At 30.3% G+C, this 25,618-nt stretch overlaps 8 protein-coding genes across 15 annotated transcripts in view; 5 read left to right on the forward strand and 3 right to left on the reverse strand.

The window, feature by feature from the left end:
• Window positions 1-502, reverse strand: part of LOC116431242 (trafficking protein particle complex subunit 12) — a 2,573-nt gene extending 2,071 nt beyond the window's left edge. The window contains exon 1 of the mRNA XM_031986377.2: window positions 1-502. This exon is cut by the window's left edge and continues 2,071 nt beyond it. The gene's annotated coding sequence lies outside the window, so the exon portion shown is untranslated.
• Window positions 503-1,669: 1,167 nt separating this feature from the next.
• Window positions 1,670-3,443, forward strand: LOC116431246 (glyoxal reductase). The gene is made up of 6 exons (XM_031986382.2): window positions 1,670-2,162; window positions 2,263-2,343; window positions 2,425-2,532; window positions 2,611-2,897; window positions 2,976-3,177; window positions 3,294-3,443. The coding sequence occupies exons 1-6, from the start codon at window positions 2,114-2,116 to the stop codon at window positions 3,431-3,433; spliced, it is 867 nt and encodes a 288-aa protein (XP_031842242.1). The 5' UTR covers window positions 1,670-2,113; the 3' UTR covers window positions 3,434-3,443.
• Window positions 3,296-4,889, forward strand: LOC116431243 (Adenosine deaminase, tRNA-specific 1). Its single transcript, XM_076370932.1, has 4 exons — window positions 3,296-3,444; window positions 3,511-4,203; window positions 4,285-4,536; window positions 4,610-4,889. Exons 1-4 carry the CDS (start codon window positions 3,437-3,439, stop codon window positions 4,887-4,889), a joined length of 1,233 nt encoding a protein of 410 aa, XP_076227047.1. The 5' UTR covers window positions 3,296-3,436.
• A 22-nt stretch (window positions 4,890-4,911) lies between these two features.
• On the reverse strand, window positions 4,912-7,193 carry Rtc1 (RNA terminal phosphate cyclase 1). Its single transcript, XM_031986380.2, has 7 exons — window positions 7,049-7,193; window positions 6,513-6,752; window positions 6,246-6,412; window positions 6,000-6,174; window positions 5,413-5,563; window positions 5,236-5,340; window positions 4,912-5,154 (listed from the first exon to the last, which is right to left on the reverse strand). The coding sequence occupies exons 1-7, from the start codon at window positions 7,188-7,190 to the stop codon at window positions 5,010-5,012; spliced, it is 1,125 nt and encodes a 374-aa protein (XP_031842240.1). The 5' UTR covers window positions 7,191-7,193; the 3' UTR covers window positions 4,912-5,009.
• On the forward strand, window positions 7,037-8,410 carry Alg13 (Alg13 UDP-N-acetylglucosaminyltransferase subunit). Of its 2 annotated transcripts, none has more exons than XM_076370933.1 (3): window positions 7,037-7,158; window positions 7,405-7,522; window positions 7,767-8,410. In XM_076370933.1, coding segments are annotated over exons 1-3 (546 nt in total). In that variant the 5' UTR covers window positions 7,037-7,156; the 3' UTR covers window positions 8,193-8,410. The 2 variants fall into 2 exon arrangements, with proteins under 2 accessions (XP_076227048.1, XP_031842246.1); XM_031986386.2 differs by having other exon boundaries at window positions 7,095-7,235.
• On the reverse strand, window positions 8,260-11,406 carry Scsalpha1 (Succinyl-coenzyme A synthetase alpha subunit 1). The gene is made up of 7 exons (XM_031986381.2): window positions 11,157-11,406; window positions 10,142-10,377; window positions 9,817-10,038; window positions 9,628-9,732; window positions 9,341-9,520; window positions 9,039-9,173; window positions 8,260-8,910 (listed from the first exon to the last, which is right to left on the reverse strand). Exons 1-7 carry the CDS (start codon window positions 11,191-11,193, stop codon window positions 8,824-8,826), a joined length of 1,002 nt encoding a protein of 333 aa, XP_031842241.1. The 5' UTR covers window positions 11,194-11,406; the 3' UTR covers window positions 8,260-8,823.
• A 668-nt stretch (window positions 11,407-12,074) lies between these two features.
• LOC116431318 (uncharacterized) lies at window positions 12,075-19,083 on the forward strand. 5 transcript variants are annotated; one of them, XM_076370930.1, is made up of 13 exons: window positions 12,075-12,565; window positions 13,045-13,229; window positions 13,403-13,673; window positions 13,737-13,894; window positions 13,971-14,080; window positions 14,171-14,310; window positions 14,389-14,453; window positions 14,709-14,832; window positions 14,906-15,050; window positions 15,128-15,268; window positions 15,350-15,523; window positions 15,738-15,820; window positions 16,077-19,083. In XM_076370930.1, the coding sequence occupies exons 2-13, from the start codon at window positions 13,046-13,048 to the stop codon at window positions 16,204-16,206; spliced, it is 1,725 nt and encodes a 574-aa protein (XP_076227045.1). In that variant the 5' UTR covers window positions 12,075-12,565; window position 13,045; the 3' UTR covers window positions 16,207-19,083. The 5 variants fall into 5 exon arrangements, with proteins under 5 accessions (XP_076227045.1, XP_031842424.1, XP_031842421.1 ...); XM_031986564.2 differs by having other exon boundaries at window positions 12,078-12,565; window positions 13,298-13,673; window positions 14,909-15,050; XM_031986561.2 differs by having other exon boundaries at window positions 12,079-12,565; window positions 13,298-13,673.
• Window positions 19,084-20,810: 1,727 nt separating this feature from the next.
• LOC116431301 (organic cation transporter protein-like) overlaps window positions 20,811-25,618 on the forward strand; it is a 30,412-nt gene continuing 25,604 nt past the window's right edge. The window contains exon 1 of one of the 3 annotated variants that reach the window (XM_031986497.2): window positions 20,811-21,818. In XM_031986497.2, coding sequence (XP_031842357.1) covers window positions 21,490-21,818 — 329 coding nt within the window. In that variant the 5' untranslated portion in view covers window positions 20,811-21,489. The other 2 variants (XM_076370778.1, XM_076370779.1) reach the window with 2 other exon arrangements.

Genomic DNA, 25,618 nt, shown 5'->3' on the forward strand with positions numbered 1-25,618 from the left:
GTCACGCCCTGTCATATCGACTTAGGCTGGTTTTGCATTCGAATCTGTAGCGCCGTCGTGCCAGCATTCTCGCAGCTACGCGCACAAAGTTTAAAAACGACGACTCTCGCCTTGCCACTGTTGCGTAGTAACGCGCACGCGAACTTTGAAATATTGTAGCAGAATATTGTTCTGGTCCCTTGTTCGTCAGGACGCGAAAAGACTCGGACGTAGCGTCTCTCGTGAAATACCATCACTCTTGTTTAATTTAATTAATCTAGTTCCACTACGCAGTGGCCGTGCAAATGATATTATAAAGTTAAATGGTTCGAACATTATCACGACACTTAACATTCTGTTTTCGTGTTATTAGATTACGTTCGCGCCGATACACGACGGTTGTTATGTGAAATAATTTCTTCTAATTGTTCCTTTAAATCAGTGCCGAGTTCTCTCTCTACGACAGCGATCCCGTAAAAAAGTCTAGCCCTACCAAGGCCACAGTTGTATAACTACGACCGATGAACATATGAGTCGGTTAGCCTAGACATGACCCATTACCGGTATTCGTAGATTTAAGGTTCGAAGGATTTCACGAGGAATCACGAAGCAGTAAACAGCAGGAATGTTGACTCTAGGATTTTGTTTTTTCTTTTCAAAATTCAGAACAGAGTGAAATGTTTTCTTTATGTAATAAATCCAAATGTTATAATAAATTATTCATTGTTAAATATTTAATAAGTGTTTCATTAATAACATAGAGTAGTTGTGCTGAATCTATTAAAAAACCGTTAAGATAATAATTAAAAAAGAAATAATTTTTATAAACCCCACATCCTTGTCCTGGATTGGTGGCGCCATATAGTGTGAGATCGCTTAAACTTCTAGCTAAATAGTACCAAATTATTTCACCTAGGCGACGCCACCAAATCAACTATGTAGCCAATTTTCTACTTGTAGATAAAGTCAATTTCTGTTTGTTATTAGATATCGTTTTCTTTTTGTAAATAGTTAGAAACAAGCCGTCATAGAAGTGGGTCGATAAATATTTCAACATTATAATCTAGTGAACATTGTAAATAAATAATATATTGAATAAAGAAACACGCCACAATCATTTCTGTCCTCACCTCCATGTACCTACTATTCGCCTTTCGCAGTACTGTCTGTTAATGGTTTAAAAGTGCACAGAATCAAAAGGAGGCGTCCACTCACCCGTCTTGATCCAATTGTATGGTGGCTCAGTTTCGGCACGTCCTTGTTATTGGCCGACTGCTTTTTTCGTCCCGTTGCTCGACCAGTAACAAAGACGTGCTGAAACTAAGCCGTTGTAATAATTGGACCGAGCGCGGCGACTGGATGTTTCTCCTTGCTCCCCAATCCGTATATCCGATAGAGTGAATTCCAAATCGAAAAAGACGAATTGTAAGTAGTGATACATGTGGAAATAAAAAACCTTATAATTTTATTTAATTGAAGTGTTTTCTAATATGATTTATATATGTTAAACTCATGTTACATTGTGCAATAAAGTGTCATTTGATTACCAGAATACAATAAAAATGTATGAAATTTCTTAAAGTTTTGTTTGAAACATTTGTAAATAAGATTTTTTCTCCCTCATCACATTTCCTGCTACTATAAGTATTAGATATAATATACTCCCTATGTTACACTGTTGTTAGTGGCAATAATAATACATTATAGAAAAATCTGTAATGGCTTAATTTTACCACAAATTTTTCTGCATGATGTATCACCGATGTTACATTCAAATTTTATTTAAATAAAAAATTGTTTACACTAAGGATTTTTTACTTACTTTTACGGTAACATATGGACGAACATCCAACGATAGGAATTTTTGTACATATAATAAAAATATCATGATACCAAGGATTACAATTTGTAAAATTGTAATTTGTAAATTGTAAAAACAGTTGTTATAGATGGCACTATAAAACTATCAACCACTTTTTCTATGACGTGTGAAACAATAAATATCAATTACGAAAACAGTAGTCAAAAATTATTGTTTTAGAATACTGATTTAAAAGAAACACAATTAACAATTTGGCATTGTAGAAAAATATACTTAATCGTAATTTGGGCGACCTTTTTACATTTTTATGCAATGCAAAATATTCATCTTTCAAGTGGCTATGTTATGCCCCTCATCGGATGTAAGATTATTATTCACATTTATAAGTTTTAGTGTGATATAAATTAAACAAAAATGTTGATATATGTGTTATAAAGTATTACATTCTAAATTGATTTTAGTTGGAACTTACAAAATTCAAGGAAGAGATACTATATATCAAGTTGTTGATGAAAGTTTAAAAGCAGGTTTTCGTTCTATTGGTAAAAAAACTATATACTATTAAAAGATATGTAGATATACATAAATTCTAGAAGAGTTTAATATTTTATTATTTTTTATAGACACAGCTGTAGTATATAGAAATGAAGGAGATATTGGTTATGCTTTAAAAAATTTATTATCAAAATATAATCTTGAGAGAGGTGATATTTTTATCACAACTAAACTTTGTATGTATCAAAAGTAAATGTAACACATACAATATTGGTGTAGAAAATATACAAGTCTTATTTATTTTTGTTTGGTAGCGCCAAGTGAAAATGGAAACCCAAAAGGAATAGAACAGTCTGTAAAAAAATCTATTGAAGCACTTAATACTACATACCTTGATCTATATTTAATTCATTGGCCAGGTGCAACTCGTATACCAGAAAATTCTACAAATAATCCAAATTTACGTGCAAAAACTTGGAATAAACTTGTAGAATTACAAAAGCAAGGCCTCATAAGGTCCATAGGGGTATCAAATTATACTATAGGGCATCTGGAAGAATTGTTGAAAGATTGCAAAGGTATATCACCAGCTGTAAATCAAGTAAGATAACTACATACTTTGCTTAGGTTACAGAATATATAAATATATAAATAAAAAATATTTTCATATGACATCTAGGTTGAGTGTCATCCACATTATCGACAAACAGAATTGATTAATTATTGCAATGAAAAAGGCATACACGTACAAGCGTATTCTTCTCTAGGAACTAGTAGTAATTCCAATTTGTTAAAAGATCCAGTTGTAATCAAAATAGCTTCGCAACTTAATGTATCTCCAGCACGATTACTATTAAAATGGGCTTTGCAGCAAGGAATTGGTAAGTATAAAAAGATGTATTAGTAATTGTCCAATACTTGTTTATAACAGTACCTTTTTGCAATCTATTTTTGTATATTATAAACATATGTTACACAACATTGTTATTATGTATAGGTATTATTCCTAAAGCAGTGAGAAAGGAACATATAAGAGATAATATACAACTAAATTTTACTATTGATGAAGAAGATATGAAAGCTTTGTCTTCTTTAACTCAAAATAAATATGCTTGGGATCCATCTAATGTGTGCTAACCAATGAAGAAGTAATTTATTACATGTAAATATACAATTGCCTTATTAATTGATACTTACTTTTATGTTATTGGTAGTATGACAGATTTTGCAGAACAGGTTGCAATGCTTTGTATAGAAAAATATACAAAGCTTGGTAAAAATGGAAAACCATCAGAAAAAGAATGGACTGTACTGTCCGGTATAGTCTTGAAAAGACAAAATGATTCGTTATCATTAGTAGCCCTCGCAACTGGAACAAAGTGTTTAGGGGAAATGGACTTAATAAACACGGAATTGTATGAAGAAGGTTTTAGATTAAATGATTCTCATGCTGAAGTTTTAGCTAGACGTGCCTTTTTAAGATACTTATATGAACAAATTGATTTATTGTTAAATGGTGCTAAAAGTGATGTCTTTACTCTAGATGAGAATAAAAAAATTACTCTAAATGATGGAATATCATTCCACTTTTTTACAAGTCAAACTCCTTGTGGAGATTGTTCTATATTTCTGAAAGAAGAATTTTATGAAAATGATATACCACCCAACAAAATTAGGAAACATGATTTTAGTGATGCCGGAGATATAGTTATAGACTCAACTAATAATGAACAAAAAAAACAAAACGTTAGGGACATATATCGCACCGGTGCAAAATGCGTTAAAACTGAACAATACCAAGATCCTCATCTAGCTGGAATAAATTATCACGTGGTGGGACCACTGCGTACTAAACCAGGAAGGGGTAATCCTACTCTTAGCTTGTCTTGTTCGGATAAAATAGCAAAGTAAAAATAATTGCATAAAAACTCTAGTTACTTTTACATATGATGCTTATGGATGGTAAGTATTATTTGTATATTTTTTAGATGGAATATACTTGGATTACAGGGTGCACTTTTATCCATATTAATACCACCAATAAGAATAGAAACCATCATAGTTGGAGGAGGATGTCCTTTATCTTTAGAAGCAATGGAACGTGGATTATACAAACGGTTTAATAAAAACACGTACAAGTTAAAAATTATGCAAACTCAAATATCTTTTAAACAACAAAAATGTCATGAAAGAAAACAACCTTGTCCATCAAGTATTATTTGGTGTGCTGTGAAACATCGGTAATTGTCATATAATCTTCCCACTAAGATTGTAATTTATATTAAAAAATTAAAATAACTAATAATTTCATAGAAACACAGAGGTTGCGGTTGAAGGTAGAAAGCAAGGAACTACTAAGAGAAAAAAAGGTAGTTATCTACTTACAACGAGACGAGCACTTTTTGAAACATTTTTGAAGATTTGTGACAAGTATCAAAATCCTGATTCTAATATTCGACATCCAAAAAAGATTACTTATTTAGATTGTAAAAAATGGTCCAAAAATTACCAAACTTTGTGGAATACATTAAAAATGGAATGTTTTCATGGGTGGACCAACAAACCAATTAACTTACAAAAATTTGTATTATAATTTTTTAAATATTTCTAGCGTGTTTCTTGTGAGTTTGTTTAAAAATAAAATGCACATTTTTTTATTATTGTACAGTATAAAATTAATAGATATAAGAAAATATAAATATAGTACAGTATTTTACAACGTTCGTTTACTTATGTTGGTATATCCTACACCCACACAAGTTAAAATAACTTGATCTAATATTTCATCTTCTTCTTTATATGGTTCAATTTTAAAAACTACTCCAAAAAAGTCTCTTAAATCGCGTAAAAATTGAATCCTATGAAAATAGTATTTCTTTTTAGATAAAATGCATTATGACATTTCAAATATTTCAATAATTAGAGTAATAATTACTTACATTGCTGGTGTCAGAGGTCCTGTTATAACTTTGGAAACATCTTTTTTACCTAATGCCATAAACATTGCAGTCATGCTTTGAAATGGTGAGTCTATGCATCCATTTCTAAAAGTACAGATATATATAATGCACTTGAATTATTTTATTTTTCTTATCAAATAAAATTGTTTCTCTTACCTATGAATTTCATCAACCAATTTCATGGCTGCTTCTTTACCAATATCTTCTGGCACACAAGGTAAAGAACCTGTTGTCATTAAAGGTGAAAATGCTTCTCCGCCATAAACTGTTTCAGTGGTAGTTTCGGCTGATAAGCTCAATCCAAAACCTGTTACGTTGTTTTATATTGCAGATATATTGTGTATAAAGTTATGTAGTGTATATGAATCGGAAATAACACAGGAATATATAAACTAAATAAATATAAGTGTTTATTACTACTAAACTAGGTAATGGCTAAGTACGACACACAATTTCTTGCCTTGATGGTCAACACACAACTCTATAACTAATTGCCACAAAGGCCAATGTACAACTTTTTCCTCCAAACTCCCTTTTTTACATTCACATTCAAAAATCATTCTTTCCCCCATAAGCATTTTTCTCTTTCACACTCTCAACAATCTCACGAATGTTAGAGTCTTCCTCTTTTATTGCTCTTTGCTCACACTCATCCTCGCATTCATGTAATACTTCTTAAAGATATCCTAAACTACGCTAAAATCCTAGATACTATAATTATGTATAAAATTATGGATATGCACCTGGTGATTTTCCACTAGATGCTCCTTTGGAATGATCCGTATGAATATAAACATCTGGTAGGAATTTCAGAAGAACACCTTTAGCGGATTCTACAATTCGATTAGCAATAGCAGGTGAAACACGTATGCTACATGCAGTGCCCCTTATTCGTTTTACCATTCCACTATTCTGAAACTTCAAAAACCAGTTTTGATATGAAATACTAAAGACATGAATATCTTTTTACTTATAACAATAATACTAACTTGGACAGTTTTGAGATTACGACTAACAGGGCATTTAAAACTAATTTGTCCACCACCAAGAGGTGCTGCTCCTCTTTTAATAATATTAAGTGTAACTTCATTATCTCCTGATAAAAATCTTTTTAATATTGGTATAGCAGTTGCTTTAATTCTATCCACACATGGATCTTAAAAATGAAATTACATGATTGTTATCATCATTTTTTAAAAATTCCTGGTTACAATAATAGTCTATAAATATAATTTTGCTATAAATTATTTATTTACCTGTTGTATTATTGGTTACTCCCTTAAGTGTTATATCAATTGCTCTTTTACAAAATGGAGCTAATATCATAATACCTTCTAAATAATAACCAATACCTCGTTGCAAACTACAATCATGTTCTATATCACCACCATATAATAAACCAGGGTTATAATATAAGTTAGTTCCAGTTTCATTTAATTCTATTTTTGATCCATTTGTAATTTTATCCAATAAACGTATGAAACTTACTTCATATTCTAATAGAGAAACATATAATAAATTATAAAGTGTTTATTAAATAATTATAAATTTGATTATTATAATTAATTAGTAATAATTTATTAATAATAATTAGTAATAATTTTAATAAAAATATATTTTAATTCTTTAGAGATGTTACATATCTTCTAGATTTAATTAAAAATGAAAACAATGTTTCTTCAACATAACATTTACTTGAAATTTTTATCCCATTTTTAATTATCATGTATTATTATACATATATCAATTATTATACATTTATACATATAATAAATAATGTGTTTGAGCTAACCTCTGACCCCAGGATCATCATCTTTAATTCTAATGTCTGTTATTCGCACGGGTTTGCCCGAAAGTGTAGATAATAGCAAACGATACCGAATGTAATTGCAACCTTCATATGTTAGTATCTTATTTTTCACTTTAGCTGGCATGTTTTTATTAACACTCGCAGTACTACTCAAACCAACGTGTAGCAAGTATGAAACCTTACGTCATATTATTGTTTTCCTAACCAAACATCTTCTATAGAATGTAAAATTAAAAAAATGTTATTTTATTAACATATTGATTGTTATTCGCATCAATTCAAATTTTTACTGCATAAATAAGGAAAAATAATATTTATTATTACAATTAATATTAAAGGTTCTTATGTTATTGTTTCCTTAAAATGGCACTGTCAAGGAAAAAAGTATTTGTTACTGTTGGTACAACCAAATTCGATGAATTAATTGAAATAATTCTTAGCACAGAAATTTTAGAGGTAAAAGACAAGAAAAGCATTCTTTACAATATTTTATTTTTAGTACATATACAGAGCACAATTTATATATACTAAAGGTGTAATATGTAAATGTGAAAACTTGCATATCCTTATTGTTTATAGACATAAATATGTTTGAGTAAAGTCAAACTACCTTTTCATTATCTGTCAAATCTCTAAACAATAAAATCATTTAAGTGTTTGCATTTACATTTATTATTCTGTATATATATTTTTATTTTAGGCATTGTCATTGAAGAAGTACAATGAGCTAGTTTTACAAATTGGCAAATCTACTCTTATACCAGATTGTACACCACGAAATGGTTTCATTAAAATTGAATATTTTAATTTGAATTCGAATATATCGGAGTATGTAAAAGCTGCAGATCTTATCATAAGTCATGCAGGAGCAGGAAGTATTCTTGATGCTCTGGAGAATAAAAAAGATTTGATTGTAGTTGCAAATAAAAGTTTGATGCATAACCATCAACTGGAATTAGCAGAGCAACTTTGTACAGATAAACATTTATATTATAGTTCCTGCGAAACTTTGTTAAATACTATCCAAATTATGGACTTTTCTCAATTAAAACCATACATTAATAACAAAAGCGAACATATCGCTGAATTTATTGATCAAATAATGGGATTTTCAAATAAAACATGATGTTTGGAAGATTTTAATCATATTATAATATAATTATAAGATATTTTATTTGTTAAAAACGAGGATATCAAATGAACAATTAATATAATTTTATGTATTTCAGTTTCTAAACATGACTTACAATATGAGTATATATTATAATTGTTATTAGTTATAACAGATGTAGTTTTAACGTAATTTACAATGGGAAGATTCTCTTAAATAATTATTTCATAAAATTATGATTTAGAGTTATAATAACATAGAAAAATTTATAATTTCAAGATGAAGAAAATCGTGACGGAGTAATGGCAGTTAATATTTCATTCTATGTTATCCCTGGATATTTGTTATTGTTAAAAATAAAAACTACATCGATAGAAATATTTTATAAACACTGTACAGTGTTAAAATAAATTCAGTTCTTTAAAAAAAATGTTCCAGTGCCTTTCTGTAAATTTGATGTTCAGGAATAAAATAGTTTGACAAATTTTTACAACAATGAGCATAGTTCCTTTTTTTAATCAGACAACTTTGCATGTTTTTATGCATTATATTCTTTCGTTTTTTAAATTATCGCAGAATTACTTTCAATTTATTTTGAGGATACATGCACATGAGGCAAACTACATATCTTTATAGTGGCGTGTTTTTAATTGCAGACTAAACCGAGACGGGTCATTTCTTTTAAAAGTTCATTTCCCATTTGTGCGGGACTCCTTGTTACTATTACACCAGCCTGTAAAAAATATTTTATTTTATTGAGATAAGAATAAATTTTAAATCTTAAGCAAAAAGATATTTTGGCGATAAAGTTTGGTAAGATATTCGATACATTTCAGTTTTTACACTAAATTATAATGATACCTTTTCGAGTGCATTAATTTTATCTTGCGCGCCACCTTTTCCTCCTGAAATAATTGCGCCAGCATGACCCATTCTTCGTCCAGGTGGGGCAGTAATACCAGCAATAAATGATACAACTGGTTTGACTTTAGGGCCCTGAAATAATGTAGAGTATATAATATTTGTATACATATCAATATATTAATAACTAATCTTGGCAAGGATCAATAGGTTTAAATTTAGTATTAAGACAGATAAAGGATTAATAGATTATTAGGATAGGTTGGGATAAGGGATACCAATAATTTAGAACTGCAACCAACAGTATTTTTTTCGATCAAATATTCTGCTGCTGATTCCTCTGCACTTCCACCGATTTCACCAATCATCATGATACCATCACACTCTGGATCTCTGAGGAATACGTCTAAGCAATCAATAAAGTCAGTCCCATTAAATGGATCTCCACCAATACCAACACACAGTGTTTGCCCAAGTCCAGCCTTAAAATAACATTGTTCTGTATGAAATGTATTATATTTTATTGTAAGCTTAATTTTATATTAATTTCGAAGTAACTTAATTCAAAAAATGAATATTATTTAATTACAAGGGTTGTTTGGTTCACAGCTTCGTACGTTAAAGTTCCAGATCTTGATACAATACCAACTTTTCCTTTTTGATGTATATGTCCTGGCATAATACCTATTTTGCACTAAAACAGTAAGTAATAAAAAAATAATTGGCAAGTTAATTATATCTATATACTAATTGCATTATACATTTTGAATATCTATACCTGTTCTGGGGCTATTATTCCTGGACAGTTTGGCCCGATAAGACGAGATTTGTTTTGTTCTAAAAGTCGCCTTTTTACTTTGACCATATCGTGTTGTGGAATACCTTCTGTGATACATACGATAAGTGGCATTTCAGCATCTATGGCCTCCATGATAGCTGCTGCTGCAGCTGGTGGAGGTACATAGATAACTGTTGCAGTAGCACCAGTAGCATCTTTAGCCTAGAAATAAATATTAAATTTATAAATTTAAAATTATTCATTTTTTCTAATTTTTTAAATTGAAGTTCAGGAAGATAACAATAGACAGATATTCTTTACAAACCTCTTTTACAGTTTTGAACACTGGTCTCCCAAGATGCTCTTGACCAGCTTTTTTAGGACTAACACCTCCTACTAATTTAGTACCATAATCAATAGCTTGTTGACTATGAAATGTTCCTTGTTTGCCAGTAAAACCTTGACATATGACTTTCGTATTGGAATCAATCTTTAAATTTTTTCTAGTTTCTGTATAATTGAATCTTACTTGGGAACGTAACAGATTTCCACAATTTCTGACTGAAATAGGAAAGAAGACTTTTAGTATTAAAAACCATAGAAAATGTATTATTCAGAAATCTTTTATCGAAGAATAATTTCTATCCGAAGCATTATGTTTAAGTCATATATTATTAGGTATTAAAAGAATGTATCACATGTTGCTTTATGAAAGAAATATATTTCATACTAGTATTGTCACGAGCCAGATGCTATTTATAGTAACAATATCAAATTTCTTTCCTTTTGGGTCAAGGTTCATTAAATGTATATCATTCAATGATGTCTAATTGATTGGTATGACATTTGATATGACAGATATAAAAATTGATAATTATACAAAGAAACATTTAAATCATTGTATATAATATAAAAATGAAAAATAATAGCCATTAAAAAATTTGTGATATATTTAGTGAACAAATAGATAAGAAATAAAAAATGAATTATGAAATAAGATATACATTATGGGGCAAATACTCGAAAAGGAAAGATTTTAATATGGAACTGCGTAATGATTAATTATTAAACTGGAGCAAATTTACATTGACTAGACAGTTAATTGAAAAGTGCTTCTCTACAAAGATTGAGTTACGAATAATTATACGTGTCCTTACATAATGGAGTATGAACGTAAACGCGGGATGTCAGGTGTATTTTTAGTTTCTAAAATAACGACAGAAATCACATGTATGGGTGTGAAATCTTGCAATATTTTACAAATATGAATTTAAACTCTTCAAATGTATAAGGATTTAATTTTCAGAATACAGGGTATATGGCAATTGTTTGTAGCTTACCTGTAAATTTTGAAAATGTTCTGACCGCCACAGCCATGTTTTTAATTGATATATCTGTTAAAAATTGATAACAAACAAAATTAAATTATTGAAGGACTACCATTAAGAGGACTAACTTCTGTGGACTAACGAGAAGGCTAACTTCTGTACTGTCGACAGAAAATACACGAACGAAGTGTACAGTTATCGCATGTATCTGCTTCCACGAATTCGTTACGTACTTGTCAAGTGACAGGAATATTGAGTATGAAACCGATTGGTCAATGAAATTACGAATATCTTTTTATGGTCTGATTTTCAATGTAAAAATATGTTTATTAATAACGGTTTGATAAGCTGTGGAAAAAATGTCTATAAGAACAAAATTTAGTAATTAAAAATTTACATACTTTTATCTTCAAAATAGTTCTTTAAAACAGGACTAGGAGCTCGCGAGTTTTACAGTGACTTTCCCCTCATGGAGCGTTAACCCTCTCCATACTTACGTTCCCCTATTTGTATTTTGAAACATCACAAACTGTTCACATACAGTCTCGGGCAGCCCCTGGAATAGAGGTAATGGGGAAAAGCTGATCGATAGTCACTAGCATTAGGGGAGGCAGTTCGACAATTCTGCTTTGACATTTGTTCTATTTGTTTGTATAAAATGTTTGATAAAGACTAAAATATTATATATTTAACACATAAATTCTATTGAAATTTTGACAATAAAAAATTCTTTTTATATTATTTATTATGAACATGTAAAGGATATTTAAAATTTATTTTGAATTACAGAGATTACTAGGAACATAATTTTATTAATTTTTTACCAGACTATTGACAAAAACATAGGGAAATTAACTTTGCCTCTATATATTCTACAAAATGTACTTAAGTATATTGAATATTCATTCATAAAACTGAGTTTTTTCAGGAGAAAGTATAATGTGAAAATTAAAGTAATTTGACAAGAAAAAGAGTACACTAAATTCTTAAGAAGGAGATAAAAAATATTACATTAATAGTAAAATACATACTATAGTTGAAAACAAACGTAATGATTGTTCTCAGTCTTGGAAAGGTAGTATGCTACATAATCAACTGAGACTGTCTAAAATTGAGCGTAGTTAATGAAAGTTACGATTGATGGTATCATAGTTGCCAAATGTAGATTACTGAAAGAAAGTCTACGTAAATTCTCCTTCGATTTTATTGTTATTACTGATATAAGAATTTAATTATATCCAAATTTTTATATGGATTAAACTATTCGTAAAAATTTCAAGTAATACGGTTATTTAAGTAATATTTTCGTGCATAAATAATACTACATGATGACAGTGATGTGTAGAAAATAAATATCTTGATAAAAATGACGTGGTGAGAAGAGCCTTATCGTTTTACGAAACCATCGAAGGAATTGCAAGGTACTTGTGTTTTCTTAATCTTTAATTTTATTATTACAATAGCCATTTGTGAAGGAATTAGTGAAATTTACATAAATTGCCAACCGCTTCGAATATTCTGGTAAAAAAGCTTTATTTTCGTAAGACTATAAACTGTAGTAAGTAACCTGACTCATGTGATAAAAAGAATTTTTCGATATATTATTATATGTTACGTGACATGCATGTATTGATATATATTGTATGTATTTAAGATATATTCATTTTCAAAAATGAATAACATATATACTTTTACCTTCTTTAAATATTATACATTTATAACATTTTATTATTTTAGTTTGTTTATTACTGTATTACTAATGTACCAGTTAATTATTTATTTTCCTATATGATAGTCAGTTGAGTGGTTGGAAAATTTATCCAAATATCAATATGAGGCACATAAAGATCTTTTACATTTGTTTACATATAATTATTAAATAATCAATGATTTTAACTAGGATGGATGAAAGTACAGGCTCAGAAAAAGTTTGGTGTAAAACTAAAGCAGAAGAGCAGAATAGCTTATATCATGGAGAATCTGCAACACAACCTATGGAAGCAAATTCTACTTCTTTAGCAGATATATTTGATACAGCATTTACATCTACAGTTGATCCTTCTCCTCAGCCAAGATTTAGTACAGGTACAAATGGAATATAATTAAACAAACTAAAGTAGAATGATATTTGCTAATGATTTTATTCATTGTAGGTAATGAAATGGAGTACGAACATTTATTTGCAGAAAGCGATATAGAAGAATCTGAAGTAACTCCTATTAATCCTTATGTACATCCTCCGCCACATCCTACTTCAGCTAGCAATTTTGTTTTTGGAAGTTATTTGACTACACCTGAAACAACAGGAGATCCTCATCATTATTGGCGACATGATTATAGGCAACAATTAAGGAATATATATGGTGGAAGAGCTTGTGGAAATTATTGCAAAAGATTTTTACATGAGCGAGATCCACCAGTGAAACCTGAAAGTAAAAAAAGCGAAATCCATAAGTCAATGAGTGATCAACAATCTGATAGTTTAAGTATAGCTGGCCCATCAAGATTATCAGATGGTATTCCTAATAGGTAAGAGGTATTAATAATCAGAATTTAATTTTATTTAACTATTTCTGTACCTTTTTGTACTAGTTTTCTTTCCAGCACAATTAGATCAACAATCAACAATGGAAACATATTAAATCAAGTCCCGCAAAATAATGAAAATAATAGTGCCAATGAATCCAATACATTTTACCACCAAATTTTGCCAAATACAATTAATTCTCAACAATATACTCGCCCAATAAGTAAAATCATATTTTTATGATTATTTTTAATTACACTAAAAATGAATTATGTAATAATTATGTTTTCATTGATTAGGTAATGATGATGCACCATCAGCACCAGATCTACAATTAGATTGGTCTTCTAGTAGTGATGATGAAGATGGGTCAGTTGAAGTCCTTGGAACAGTAAATCATAATAATAAAGTAAGAAAATTTAATTATATTTAGGTACACACGTGCGTGCACACAGTTTATTGGTTAGTATTATATATTCAATGTGAAATTATTATTTAGCAAAATTCTGTACAAAATAATGGAGAAAACAATCGTCCAGTAACGGTGGTTGATTTAACTGTTGAATCCGATGAAGAACATGCTCCCTCTACATCAACAACTCCTGTGGTAAATCCACGTCCAGCAGATTATATACATAAGTATGGAATTAATTTTGTTATTGTATTTATATTTATTGTATATTTTGTGTCATTTACTATAATTAATATTTATTTTAGCGAGAACAGCTTTTACTGTAGGCATGGTCCACCAATTACACCTGTAATGCACAGCCAAATGCCACGTAAGGTTACTGTTCACCTTTTTCGAACATAATAGCGACCTAAGGTTTAAAAGTGCACCAATGTTCACTGTATTATGTTTCTTGGAAGGACTGAGGTGAAGCGTGAAGCTGATTCCCATTGCCCCTGTACACTTTTAAACCTTAGGAAGCTACTATGCTTGCAAGAAGCAAACAGTACATTTCTATTACATTAAAGGTTTTATGTATATTAAATGTTATATATACATATTTTTCACATAAATATAATTGTTATAGCTGTTATTGAAGGAATACAGAGGACACGTATGCATCCTCTACAAGAAGAACTATGGAGGATTCAACAGGATATACAGGAAATACGCAGGCGACATTTCTATGGAGGAACTTCATCTCACCATGCGTTAGTGTCGTGAAAAAAATTTAGATAATTTATATTGTATTATGTAATATTATAATGAATTTTTCTTATTTAGTAGCACACTGCCATGTGGTCGAATCATACGTCAACCACATATATGTAATAGCGTAAACCCACACGTTTTTAGACCTATTTCGCGCCCAGTTTTAGCACCACCTCTACGACGTATTGTTTATAATCATCCGGATATACGTGCAATGGTATTTTTATTATAGTCTTGAAAAAACTATTTCACATAATTCTGTTAAGCGTAAAACATTGAATTTCTTTTTTCAAGGAATTTGTTGTAGTGGAACCAAGACCTGAAATGTTGCCGTCTAGGTCTCTTCATCCGTTGTCTCATTCTGATCGTCCACGTCACAGACCAGAAATGAACCAACACCATTTAACTGATGATATGCGTCCTCTTAATCTTGTGGTACATTTTTTTTTAGTAATATTTTTGAATTAGATCATTTATGTTACATTATACAATGTATACATATATCCAAACATTTAGCAGGAGTCCGATACGCAGGATATGCTGAGGCCGTTACAACGTTTGATGCAATTTCCACCTCCATTACGACTTGACGAAGATTACATACATCTCGTAAATTTACGGCGAATGTTTAGTTGTGGAGCTACACAGGAGTCGATTGAAAGGAATACATTCCCTCACAAGTACAAACGGGTAAATGATTACAAGTTTATGTGCATATATAGGTTTTCTATAAAAGTAATGTTGAAGTACTACTTACTTGTATATTTGGTCTTACGAAAAAAATTTTTTGATGCTTATTTATTTTTATTAAACTGTTAAAATGATATTATAAAACTGCTTATTTTAGAACATATATATTGATTATTTTATGATACTATTATCTTTAATAATCATTTTTTTCCAGGTTAAGAAAGTTGAGAATGGTGAAAGTGCTCTTGAAAAATGTACTATATGTTTGTCCGAGTTTGAGGACTGTGAATGTGTCAGGTATAAAATGTTATATATATACGTATTTGAGAAAAATATTCCAGAATAGGTAAAATGGATAGTGATTTACATCGAAAATAAGTTTAAAACATTATAGAATAAAATTCATTTGTTAAGTTTTTATTTATTTTCTTTGTTACCTTATCTGAGTTGTAGTACTAATTCTGGAATATCCTGTACGAATTATTATAAAAACAAAGTAATTTATAATTTCACAGCTATAAAATTGATATTTTTTTGCATCTTTTTTGTGCAGGAGGCTTCCATGTATGCATTTATTTCACATAGATTGCGTCGATCAGTGGTTGCGCACCAATACACGCTGTCCTATATGTCGGGTGGATATTGAAGCTTTTCTACACAAGGAGCTTGCCGCTACTGCATAGTTTAAGGTTGATTTTACCCGTCTATTTTCATTTTTAAATACGATCAGGTAATACCCGCATTTTTAAAAATATTTTAAGATATCCTATCTATGAGTAAACCATTTTCTGACACTACTGTGACTGTTGGTGTAACAAATTTTACTGTGAATAATCAAAAGTAAAGATAACTGAACAAAACTAAGTTCCTGAAGTTATAGGAGAGGTTTGTTTTGATTTAACATTTTATCCTTGCATCCATTTTATGGGTATTAATATATTGTACATAAGAAACGTTAGATATGTTCATTGCGCGTTATTGTAATATTCAAATTTGTATTTTCTTTTTCCGATGATTTATTGCGAATATAACATTTCAAAAAGTAACAATCGGGTTAGATCAATCATTTGAAATAGTAAAATGTCTTCTGGACGTTTTGTACCCTACTGTTTTATCATGTGTGATAAAGGAAAAAAATGTTAATTACTGAAATTTTGAAGCCATTGTGAATCTTTCACTATAAAAAGTAAAACAAAGATAAACTAATAAGAGTCATACAGAAGTATTTTATTCATGCGTTATATAATTCTACTGGGTGCTATATCAGTATAAAGTCTATATACACTAAACGTATTTTAATAATTTGTGAAACTGTTAAACACTACATATTGATACAAAATAACTCCCTTGCGAGGCTATGTAAAATTTTCATAAGTTTTTATATTAAACGAGCTTTTTAAGAAATATGTATCTAATAATTCTAGAAATGTATCTATTAACATTTTATGAAATTTTTTTGATGATTTTAGGATTGAAATAATGAATTTCGTTTTACTTAAATTTTAAAGTTTTTATCAACAAGTAAGAACAGACTTTCAATAATACCATTTTCAAAAGTCAAGTCAGAATTGAAGGAGCTTGATAAATAAATACACAAAAACTGTAGAAAAATTCTAAGGAGTAAGTATAACTAACTGGAATACAGGCTCTTATTAGTACTATGTGATGCTACTGTGTATTATTATTGTATATATCAATATAGTAATATTAATATATATATTACGTATACACTACTATACAGTAGTATTACATAGAATATTTTTAGTAGTATATTAATTATAAGCAGTGTAATTTTATAATATGAAATTAATAACTAATTCAACTTACTTGACACAATATAAAACAATGTTCACCAAGTGTATTTGCAATTTAAAAAGAAAAAGAAAAGAAAAAAAGAAACGGACTATTTTCACTTGTTTTTTGTACAAATAACATAGATGCCTTTTCAAAGAGAAGATATCTGATAAACGCCCTTGATTTTTATACAGAAAGAAAACATTAGTGTGATTGAGAAGTCTCAACGCATTATTACTAGTTAGTATTGTCTTTACGTGATTCTCTGAGTGTGTTATTAGAAAAACACAATACAATTACTATTAAGTTTACAAATAAAGACCATTGAATTAACTATGCACACCTCTGTTCAGCCTAATTAGCGAAGCTAAGTCAAATGTTTAAAAATTATTCAAATTACATACTTAATTATTGTATATTAACTTTATTGAGATATAAAATATACGAATTTCATGGTAGGCATATTTAATTTGTTCTCAATTATATCAAAACTTATTCATTTCAAAATATATTTCGTAAAGAGCACGATCATAAATTATAAATATATATTTTAAATCATGATCATTTAGTTAAACTAAGTAAAGCTTTGCTATAATATAAAGAAAAATTGTCGTAGAAAATATTTACTATACTGTATGGGCCTTATACAGCATTAGTATTGTAAATAGTTATTAGATTATAATGTAATCAAAATGACACTGAAACGTAGGAAGCTGCAATCAAATTTACTGCCACTGAACTTCCACTATCTACATACAGAGAGTAAATTGATAAGCTTCATGACAGTTTTTTCATACAAATCATTTTGCGAACAACTTATAATCCTATTAGAATTATATAAAAATTTCAGAAAAGTTGTTGAATTTTCATGATCAGGGATAATGTTCTTTAATGACTTTAATGTTCAGTATGCAAGGACTTAAATGGCTTTAATTGTACAGAATTAATATATTTAACAAAACGTTACAATATCGATGTTTAAATCTGTATGAATTTTCATTTAAGAATATGCGGTATCTTTTACTTTTGATAGTTAATAGATATTTGAAATATCATTTGTAATGAAAACATGAATATACAAAAAATGGAAAAAAAAATTAATATACTTACCACGATGTTGTTCGGTTAAATATCTTTAAATATAAATATATGCTCTGTTTCATAAATGTATTGTTTTTCATAATAATCAATGACTGTGTCATTTATTAAGATTTATATTGCAAATATTTTACAAACAGAACTGTGTTAGTATTTTATAATAATTTGTTTATACCTTACTATTACCAAAAGAATGCTAATGTTTGTGTACCAAAATAAGTGATTATAACTAAACGTACTTAATTATTTAATTGATTAATACTTCCCAATAACAATAGCTATTAAAAAGGTTTAATTGCACTGACATTATAGACAGTGATTTACTGATCACTTGATAATGTAGATATCAGACAAGTTTTTTGACAGAAAATTGTATTCTATGGGCGTAAAATTGCCATTATAATTGTTCAAGTGCGCATGTGTATATGTTGACTATGTTGACAAACTGGCTACGTAAAACTTACTTCTTAATCATCCACTCTATACAAGTGAGTTGATACCTACCTATAGTCAGTTATTAGGTATGTAAATTGAGAAACTTCATAAATTTTAAGCATATAAATTGTATATGTTATTATAGGAATGTAATACAATGTTAAATGTATCAATCTATTGTTAAATATCAGAGTAAAAATTATTCAAAATAAATCACATATAAAAGAGGAAAAGTGTAATTGTTACCAAAAGCAAAGAAATTTTGATAGAATATAATGCAGATATTACAAACTTTTATATGACTTACTTTCTTCTCATAAAATCACAAAAGATTTTGCATGTTTTTTTTCAATAAGTAACTGAGGATTCGTTAGAAATGTTTCTTATAGTTTGATGAAACAAATATACTTATCTAAATTTCCAAATTAAATGTCAATAAGCCATATTATATTTTTTATTGCAAATTATTTCTTTTTTCTCTATTTGTGATTATTCAAACTCTTTTAAAATAAAATAAAATTAATTCTATTAAGTGACTATGTACACTGAAATTGTTAGAAGGTTAAATATTTTCTCCTTTTCTGTTGCTAACGAAATGTGTATAAGGTGTCGGCTGTGTGGCATAGACAGTGAAAGGGGTTTAGTAAGATTAAAAAGACGGAACTATGCCACGCACAGTATTCTATGCCTCCTGGAACAGGTTCCACACGGAAGATTTAATGGATTATCCTTATGTATGCATATGTGCGCATAATCTCCAATATTTCTTTGAGAGATTCAAACCATCATGTACTTATAAATGTATTTTATAAATGCGTAAAACTTGCAATTTATAATAATGCCCATATAATTATGAGAATCACTCTATTCATCCCATTGTTCATCCTTACCTTGATGTATATATAATTACATGTTAGATATACGGACGATTAAAGATTTCGAGTCACTCACAGTTATTCATTTTTCAAGTTTTAACTTTTTTTTATGAAACATTTACTTACGTAGTTATCTATAACTACTTGAGTTCACTTATTTCATCAGAGAATCTCTATTTCTTTCAAATTGGGGGTTTATTTGTGAGAGAATTGTTCGGATCACGTCTAAACATATAGGAAGTAGTAGCACTTCAGGAAGTCGTTGTTTGCGGTATCCTTTGAATTTCAGTGACAGAAGAAAAAACGACTGACGCGTTCCTTGTGCTTTATGTTACAAAAATGAAGTATGTAATAAATTTAATGAATTGTCCATATTAATTAGACAAAGAAAATTGAGAAGGAAACAGTACTGTTCCAACTGCTTAATTTTCTTTGTGCAAAATCTGACGAGGATTTAATTTTGACAAATAAGAATGTAGAAGATTGGGTTGAAAAATATACAATTGTTTAAAAAGTATAAAAAAGATTGCTTTTGTAATCTTTAATACTAATTTTTAGAGACTGTTATTCAACAATCCAATTATTATATTATAAACTTCGTTAAATTCTATTAAACATGTTCCTATATTGTTATCCAGGAAATCGTGCGGTCTATAAGTATACAGAACTCGCAGTTTAATAATAATTTTGAATAAACATGAAACTATCCATAGAATTAGAATCATAAACTCGGATAAAATCGTATCTTATAATAAAGATTAAAATTATCTCAGAAATTAATGCATTCAACGCCTTTGTATACCATTACATCTGTTTAAATACAATCAAATCCATTAAAATCCTTCTATTTAAAGAATATTTTACGCCATTTCAGTAAAATGTTCCTTTGTCTCATTAAACGTAACACGTTTATCATAGTTGTTTCGGGAAAATAATCCCTTGGAAACCCTGCGATATTTCCTATATTTCTATACAAAATATGTTGTATCGCTTTAACACATACCCTACTAGCGGGTTGCTTCGATCGATTAGCGCTAAATTTAAACCGTGCTCGTCTGCGCGCGATCTTCTAAAACCGAAGTGTGATACAGTATTTTACACGCGAGATACTTTATCGGGTACAGACCGAATAGAGAGGGGAACCTGTTAAGGTAACGATATTTAAGAAGAGAGGAGTCACTGTCTTCCGGGAGAGCGTGAAAGAAATTAGCTGGTGACCAGCGGCAAAGATGATTGACACGAACCGCGCTCTGCTCAATGCCACTTGCAGAGCACTGAATTCTACTCGCAAGGGAAAAGAGAGGGAGTACCTATCTGTCGGTGGCTATATAGCCAGCTACAGAACCGATCATTTCAGTTTCAAAGTCTTCACTCAGGATTTGCCCATTTTTTCCCCTGGCAGTGTCCGGCAAGCCTGAGTTCCATTCATCGGTTCCGCTGTTACTTTCCACGGATTCTCGCGATGACGACGACAAACAACATTTAGAATCGTTCGCGCGCGCGATACGGATCTTTTAAAAAGAATTAGATAAGGAAAACCGCGCGTTCGTAGCCGTATAAATCCATCTCGAAGTTTTGTTTACTGACACGAAATCAGAACGATGCATTGGGAGACGCGCGATATCGCGGCGCACGATTCGGCCGAGGGACAGTGATTGTGTTCAGTGACGTCGGGGATTTATAGAAATATTAAAGGGGGCTGTTTCGATTTCACGCTCGAGGTGTTCTTCATTCTAGTGATCGACGCGTTCGTTTCGAGTGGAGATGCCGCCCCAGGAGAAGTTTGAGACACCTGTCCGAATGGATAAGGGCCACGAGAGCAACACGACCGCCTGCCAAAACTCATTGAACTTGGATGTGCCTGGGTCTAATCAGAACACAAAAGAGATGGACGAGACTAGGGACATGGATTTCGACGATTTGTTGCCTTACGTCGGCGAGTTCGGACTTTACCAAAAGATTCTGTTCATTCTGATGATCCCCTTCGCTTCGTTCGTCGCCTGGGTCTATTTCTCTCAGATCTTCATCACGCTGATACCGGACGAGCATTGGTGTTGGGTACCAGAACTCGAGAATCTCACTGCCGACCAAAGGTACACGATTTGTCTCAGTTTCCCTGCGATTTCTTCATTTTCTCAGTCGTTAACGCGTTCGTCGCGGCTCAGTTTATTGCACAATTTATCACTTACCGTTGGCATTTCCTGAAAACTTTTACGATCAGTACCCACAGAAGTAAAGTAAAAGTATCGTTATATCAACCGTGAAATACAATGTTTTTTGGTTTTACTATTGGAAACATGTTTTCGATCAAGCTTTTAGTATGAATATTTTCATTTGGAAAGGTAAGCCTGAGAACAGCGAAATCACCGTTGGCGTGATACTAGCCACCAAAATATTAATAGTGGAAGTATTTATACCCGTACGTATGAAATGTTGAAATTTTGTTGTAACAAAGTGCATTACTGTCGCGTGTTCACCGTTACTAAAAATCAGAATTCTTGAAAATAAAGTTTCGAACAATATTTGAGGTATTATATTAATTGTTTTGTTGACAGATTCTTTTAATTAAAAAGTTATCTTTAACAGAATGTTGAATAAAGTTTTGTAAAGTTCAAATGCAAGTCGACTTTACATTGTTTTATCAACGAAGAAGGTAATGTCATTTAAAAAGGGCAGCGGTCGCAATGCTAACTTAATGTGTAAATGTTAACCACTACTAAAATTTGTCATTCGGAAAAGGTTAATCGAATATCACTAGTAAAACCGGCATTTTATGCGTACCAATCTTATTAGATATCTTATTGATATACATTAGAATATACATTAATGAGTGCATGGAATCTCGAAAAATTATCTTAATTTTTGTATGAAGTTGTACACAAGTTATTTTAGCTGCTTTATAAAATCTCGTATGTATTAATCATGTTGTTTTTTGTTAATGATTAGACATGTGAGCATCATTAAACATGTATGAAAGCTATTGGTTCTAATTGCTATTGTAGCAGATGTAAATATGATTGATTTTATACTGGTATAGACATAATACGGTTAAATGAAGGACTTGTTGAGAAAATTAATGGAAATCTTGAGTAAGGATGTAATTACTGTAAGATGAAACATTTAATAGTTACATAATTCAGTGGCTTGTGTTTAATTCAGAATTATTATTATTTGTACTATTACTTAATGTTTGCTGACGTGTTTAGTAAATTAAAGTATGTATCTGCATGTAAGAGATATGATCACTCAAGCATAAAATGATATAAAAAGGCTATATTAATACGTGCATAATAGTGTTCGTTACATTGCGGTTTATTCTTTTAGTTCATTATTTTTATTTTCATTTTTTTCGAGTATCAAACTGTTTTCAATTTTTCTCCAGAATCTTCTTCACATGCATTGATTAATATTGGATATAATTAGTTTCTTTTATTAACTTTTTGCTATAAAAAAGTTTAACGTATACCATATATCAAGCAGAAACCTACAAAACATACAAAAATTCAAACTGTAGCAAAAATTACATTAAATATTAATACTATTCTATAAAAAATCTATTAATAAACGTATTAACAATGTACATGCAATTATATCATATTATTAAAGTTGCTGTATTGTTCCAAAATTTATTGTCGTAAGTTCGTAAAAATTATTTGAATATCAGATTTTTATTTTATTATCTTATACATCCTTTTATAGACTATTATAAACAATTATGAATAAATTATTAAAAATGTGTTCGAGTCAATTGATAGAGAGAAAGAAATATTGTATGCACAACTTAGTAAGTACATTGCGGATTTTTATGTAAATTAAAATTTTTAAGAATATATTTAGAGAAACAGAATTATAATATTACAGAAAATAGTTCCTCTTAACGAACGTTATATAAAGTACTATATTTAGAATATTTTATATAATTTTTGTATCGTGCGTGTTTTGTGTAACGTTATACTTTCAAATTTCTCATGAATGCATAAAACTTCGGAATCTACTAATAAGTAACATTCGCAATCGTGTTTGCACATTTCCCAACCGAATAGTTTCGTAGTCTTCGACTGTTCATTGCTTCGAGAGTAGGGCATTGTTACTGCTCTTCGAGCTGTACGGAAATCAGTGATTTATCTGGCTGATTATTACGGTATTTGCGCAAAGCGTACGCGGAACATCAGTTTTTAGACAGTTAGATCTGAATATTCAACAACTTGTCTCGCTATGAATCAGTATCTACTAATTTTTATGCGATAAGTAATCCAGAGCGAGGAATAAACCAATCACGTAAATGGAAATTCTCGATGACAGACAAGGATGAAAAGTGCAATTGCATTGCATTTGCTTCGAGACTAGTTGATTAGTATAATTATATTATAGTCCGACGGAGAAATGACTTTGCTTGTCTTAAAAGCTGAAAAGTTAGGGAGGCAAGGGGGCATTTCTTCTCAGGATGTTCGTCTCGGTCTTCCACGCATGGTCATTATTGTTGTGCGGCAATAACAAAGGATGGAAACGAGATCGAATGCGACGGAGTGAGATGTAACGATTGAGAATGAAGTTGGTGAAACTACAAATTTTATTTTCTATTGTTACACTCACTTTGTCGCATTCGGTCTCGTTTCTATCCTTTGTTATTGCCGCGTGCAAATAATGACCATGTGTGGAAGAATGAGGAGGCCCGAACATTGTAAGTAGAAGTGTCCTCTTGCTTCCCTGACTTTTTAGCTTTTATGGCGAGCGAAATCCTTTCTCGGATTATAATTGCATTTGTTAATACGTTCCGTGTCGTGTGGGACGTATGCGCTGAACTTTTCGTTCAGGCTATTTGATATTCTTATTGTGAAACGAACAAATTTTCAATAATTTGTTGTGAAGTCAATAAAAGAAAATTTGTATGCATCTTAATCTCTACACCCTTTTCTTGTTAGTTATGGACTTTGTACTACTGTAAAAATTGTAAGGCATAGGTCAAGAGCAAAACAATTTAATCGTAAAGCGTGGGGTGTATTTGCCTCTACGGAAAGTGTTCAGAAATCGGTCTGGCACGTAACGTGTGAATAAGAAAGTGTTGGAGTTTAGACCGTTCATCGTGAACATATAACGTTTTTTTTTCATGATTTAAAGTGGATATGATTGAACATTGACGTTTTGAAAAGTCACGTTTCTTCCGTAGATGAGTCAGTGTTGTTAAATGAAATGTTTGTAATTAAATTTTTATAGCACATATGATGTATGGTCATTTACATACATTTACATACACTTTATGTTACCCTTTTAAAGTGAGATTACTTCAGTAATTCATGCAACACAATTTTCATAAAAATGGTATATGTTTTCAAACTTTGAAACTTATCAATCGTGAACAAAAACTTGAAGTTTACCTAGATTCTTAGAAAGTGGCAGGAAATCATTAGTGTAATTTACTTAATTATTATCAATTAATCATTACTATCGTGAAGAAATTTTTCTATGAAAAAATGGCACTTATTATACGTGTGACAAAAAGTTGGGAAAAACTTGTAATAGTGTAATGATTCTTTTCTTCCTGCGGAGATTTGAAGATAGCATGATATGTCTTAATCCTCATCCGCTTTTTGTGTTAACTCGACACGTTGCAACAGGTGTAAGGCAACACTGCACCTTGCGAATAGATTTATTACTTGTGAACAGCATGAACAATTTTACATTTGAAGATTACATTTGAAAACGATGAACAAGAAGAGTGTATGCTTTCAAAATATACGTTTATAGGTATTGTGGGCATTGAAAAATTTCCGTTTTAACAACAATCTTCGGAGTAATCTATATGATATTTTAATCTTTAAGTTAAATCTCCTTAAAGATCATTCTCTTTAAATAGAGAATGTGTTCATAATGTCATCCATCATTGAACTCATCT

Source organism: Nomia melanderi, chromosome 9 (genome assembly GCF_051020985.1).
Source record: "Nomia melanderi isolate GNS246 chromosome 9, iyNomMela1, whole genome shotgun sequence".
In the NCBI taxonomy this organism is placed as follows: Eukaryota; Metazoa; Arthropoda; class Insecta; order Hymenoptera; family Halictidae; genus Nomia; species Nomia melanderi.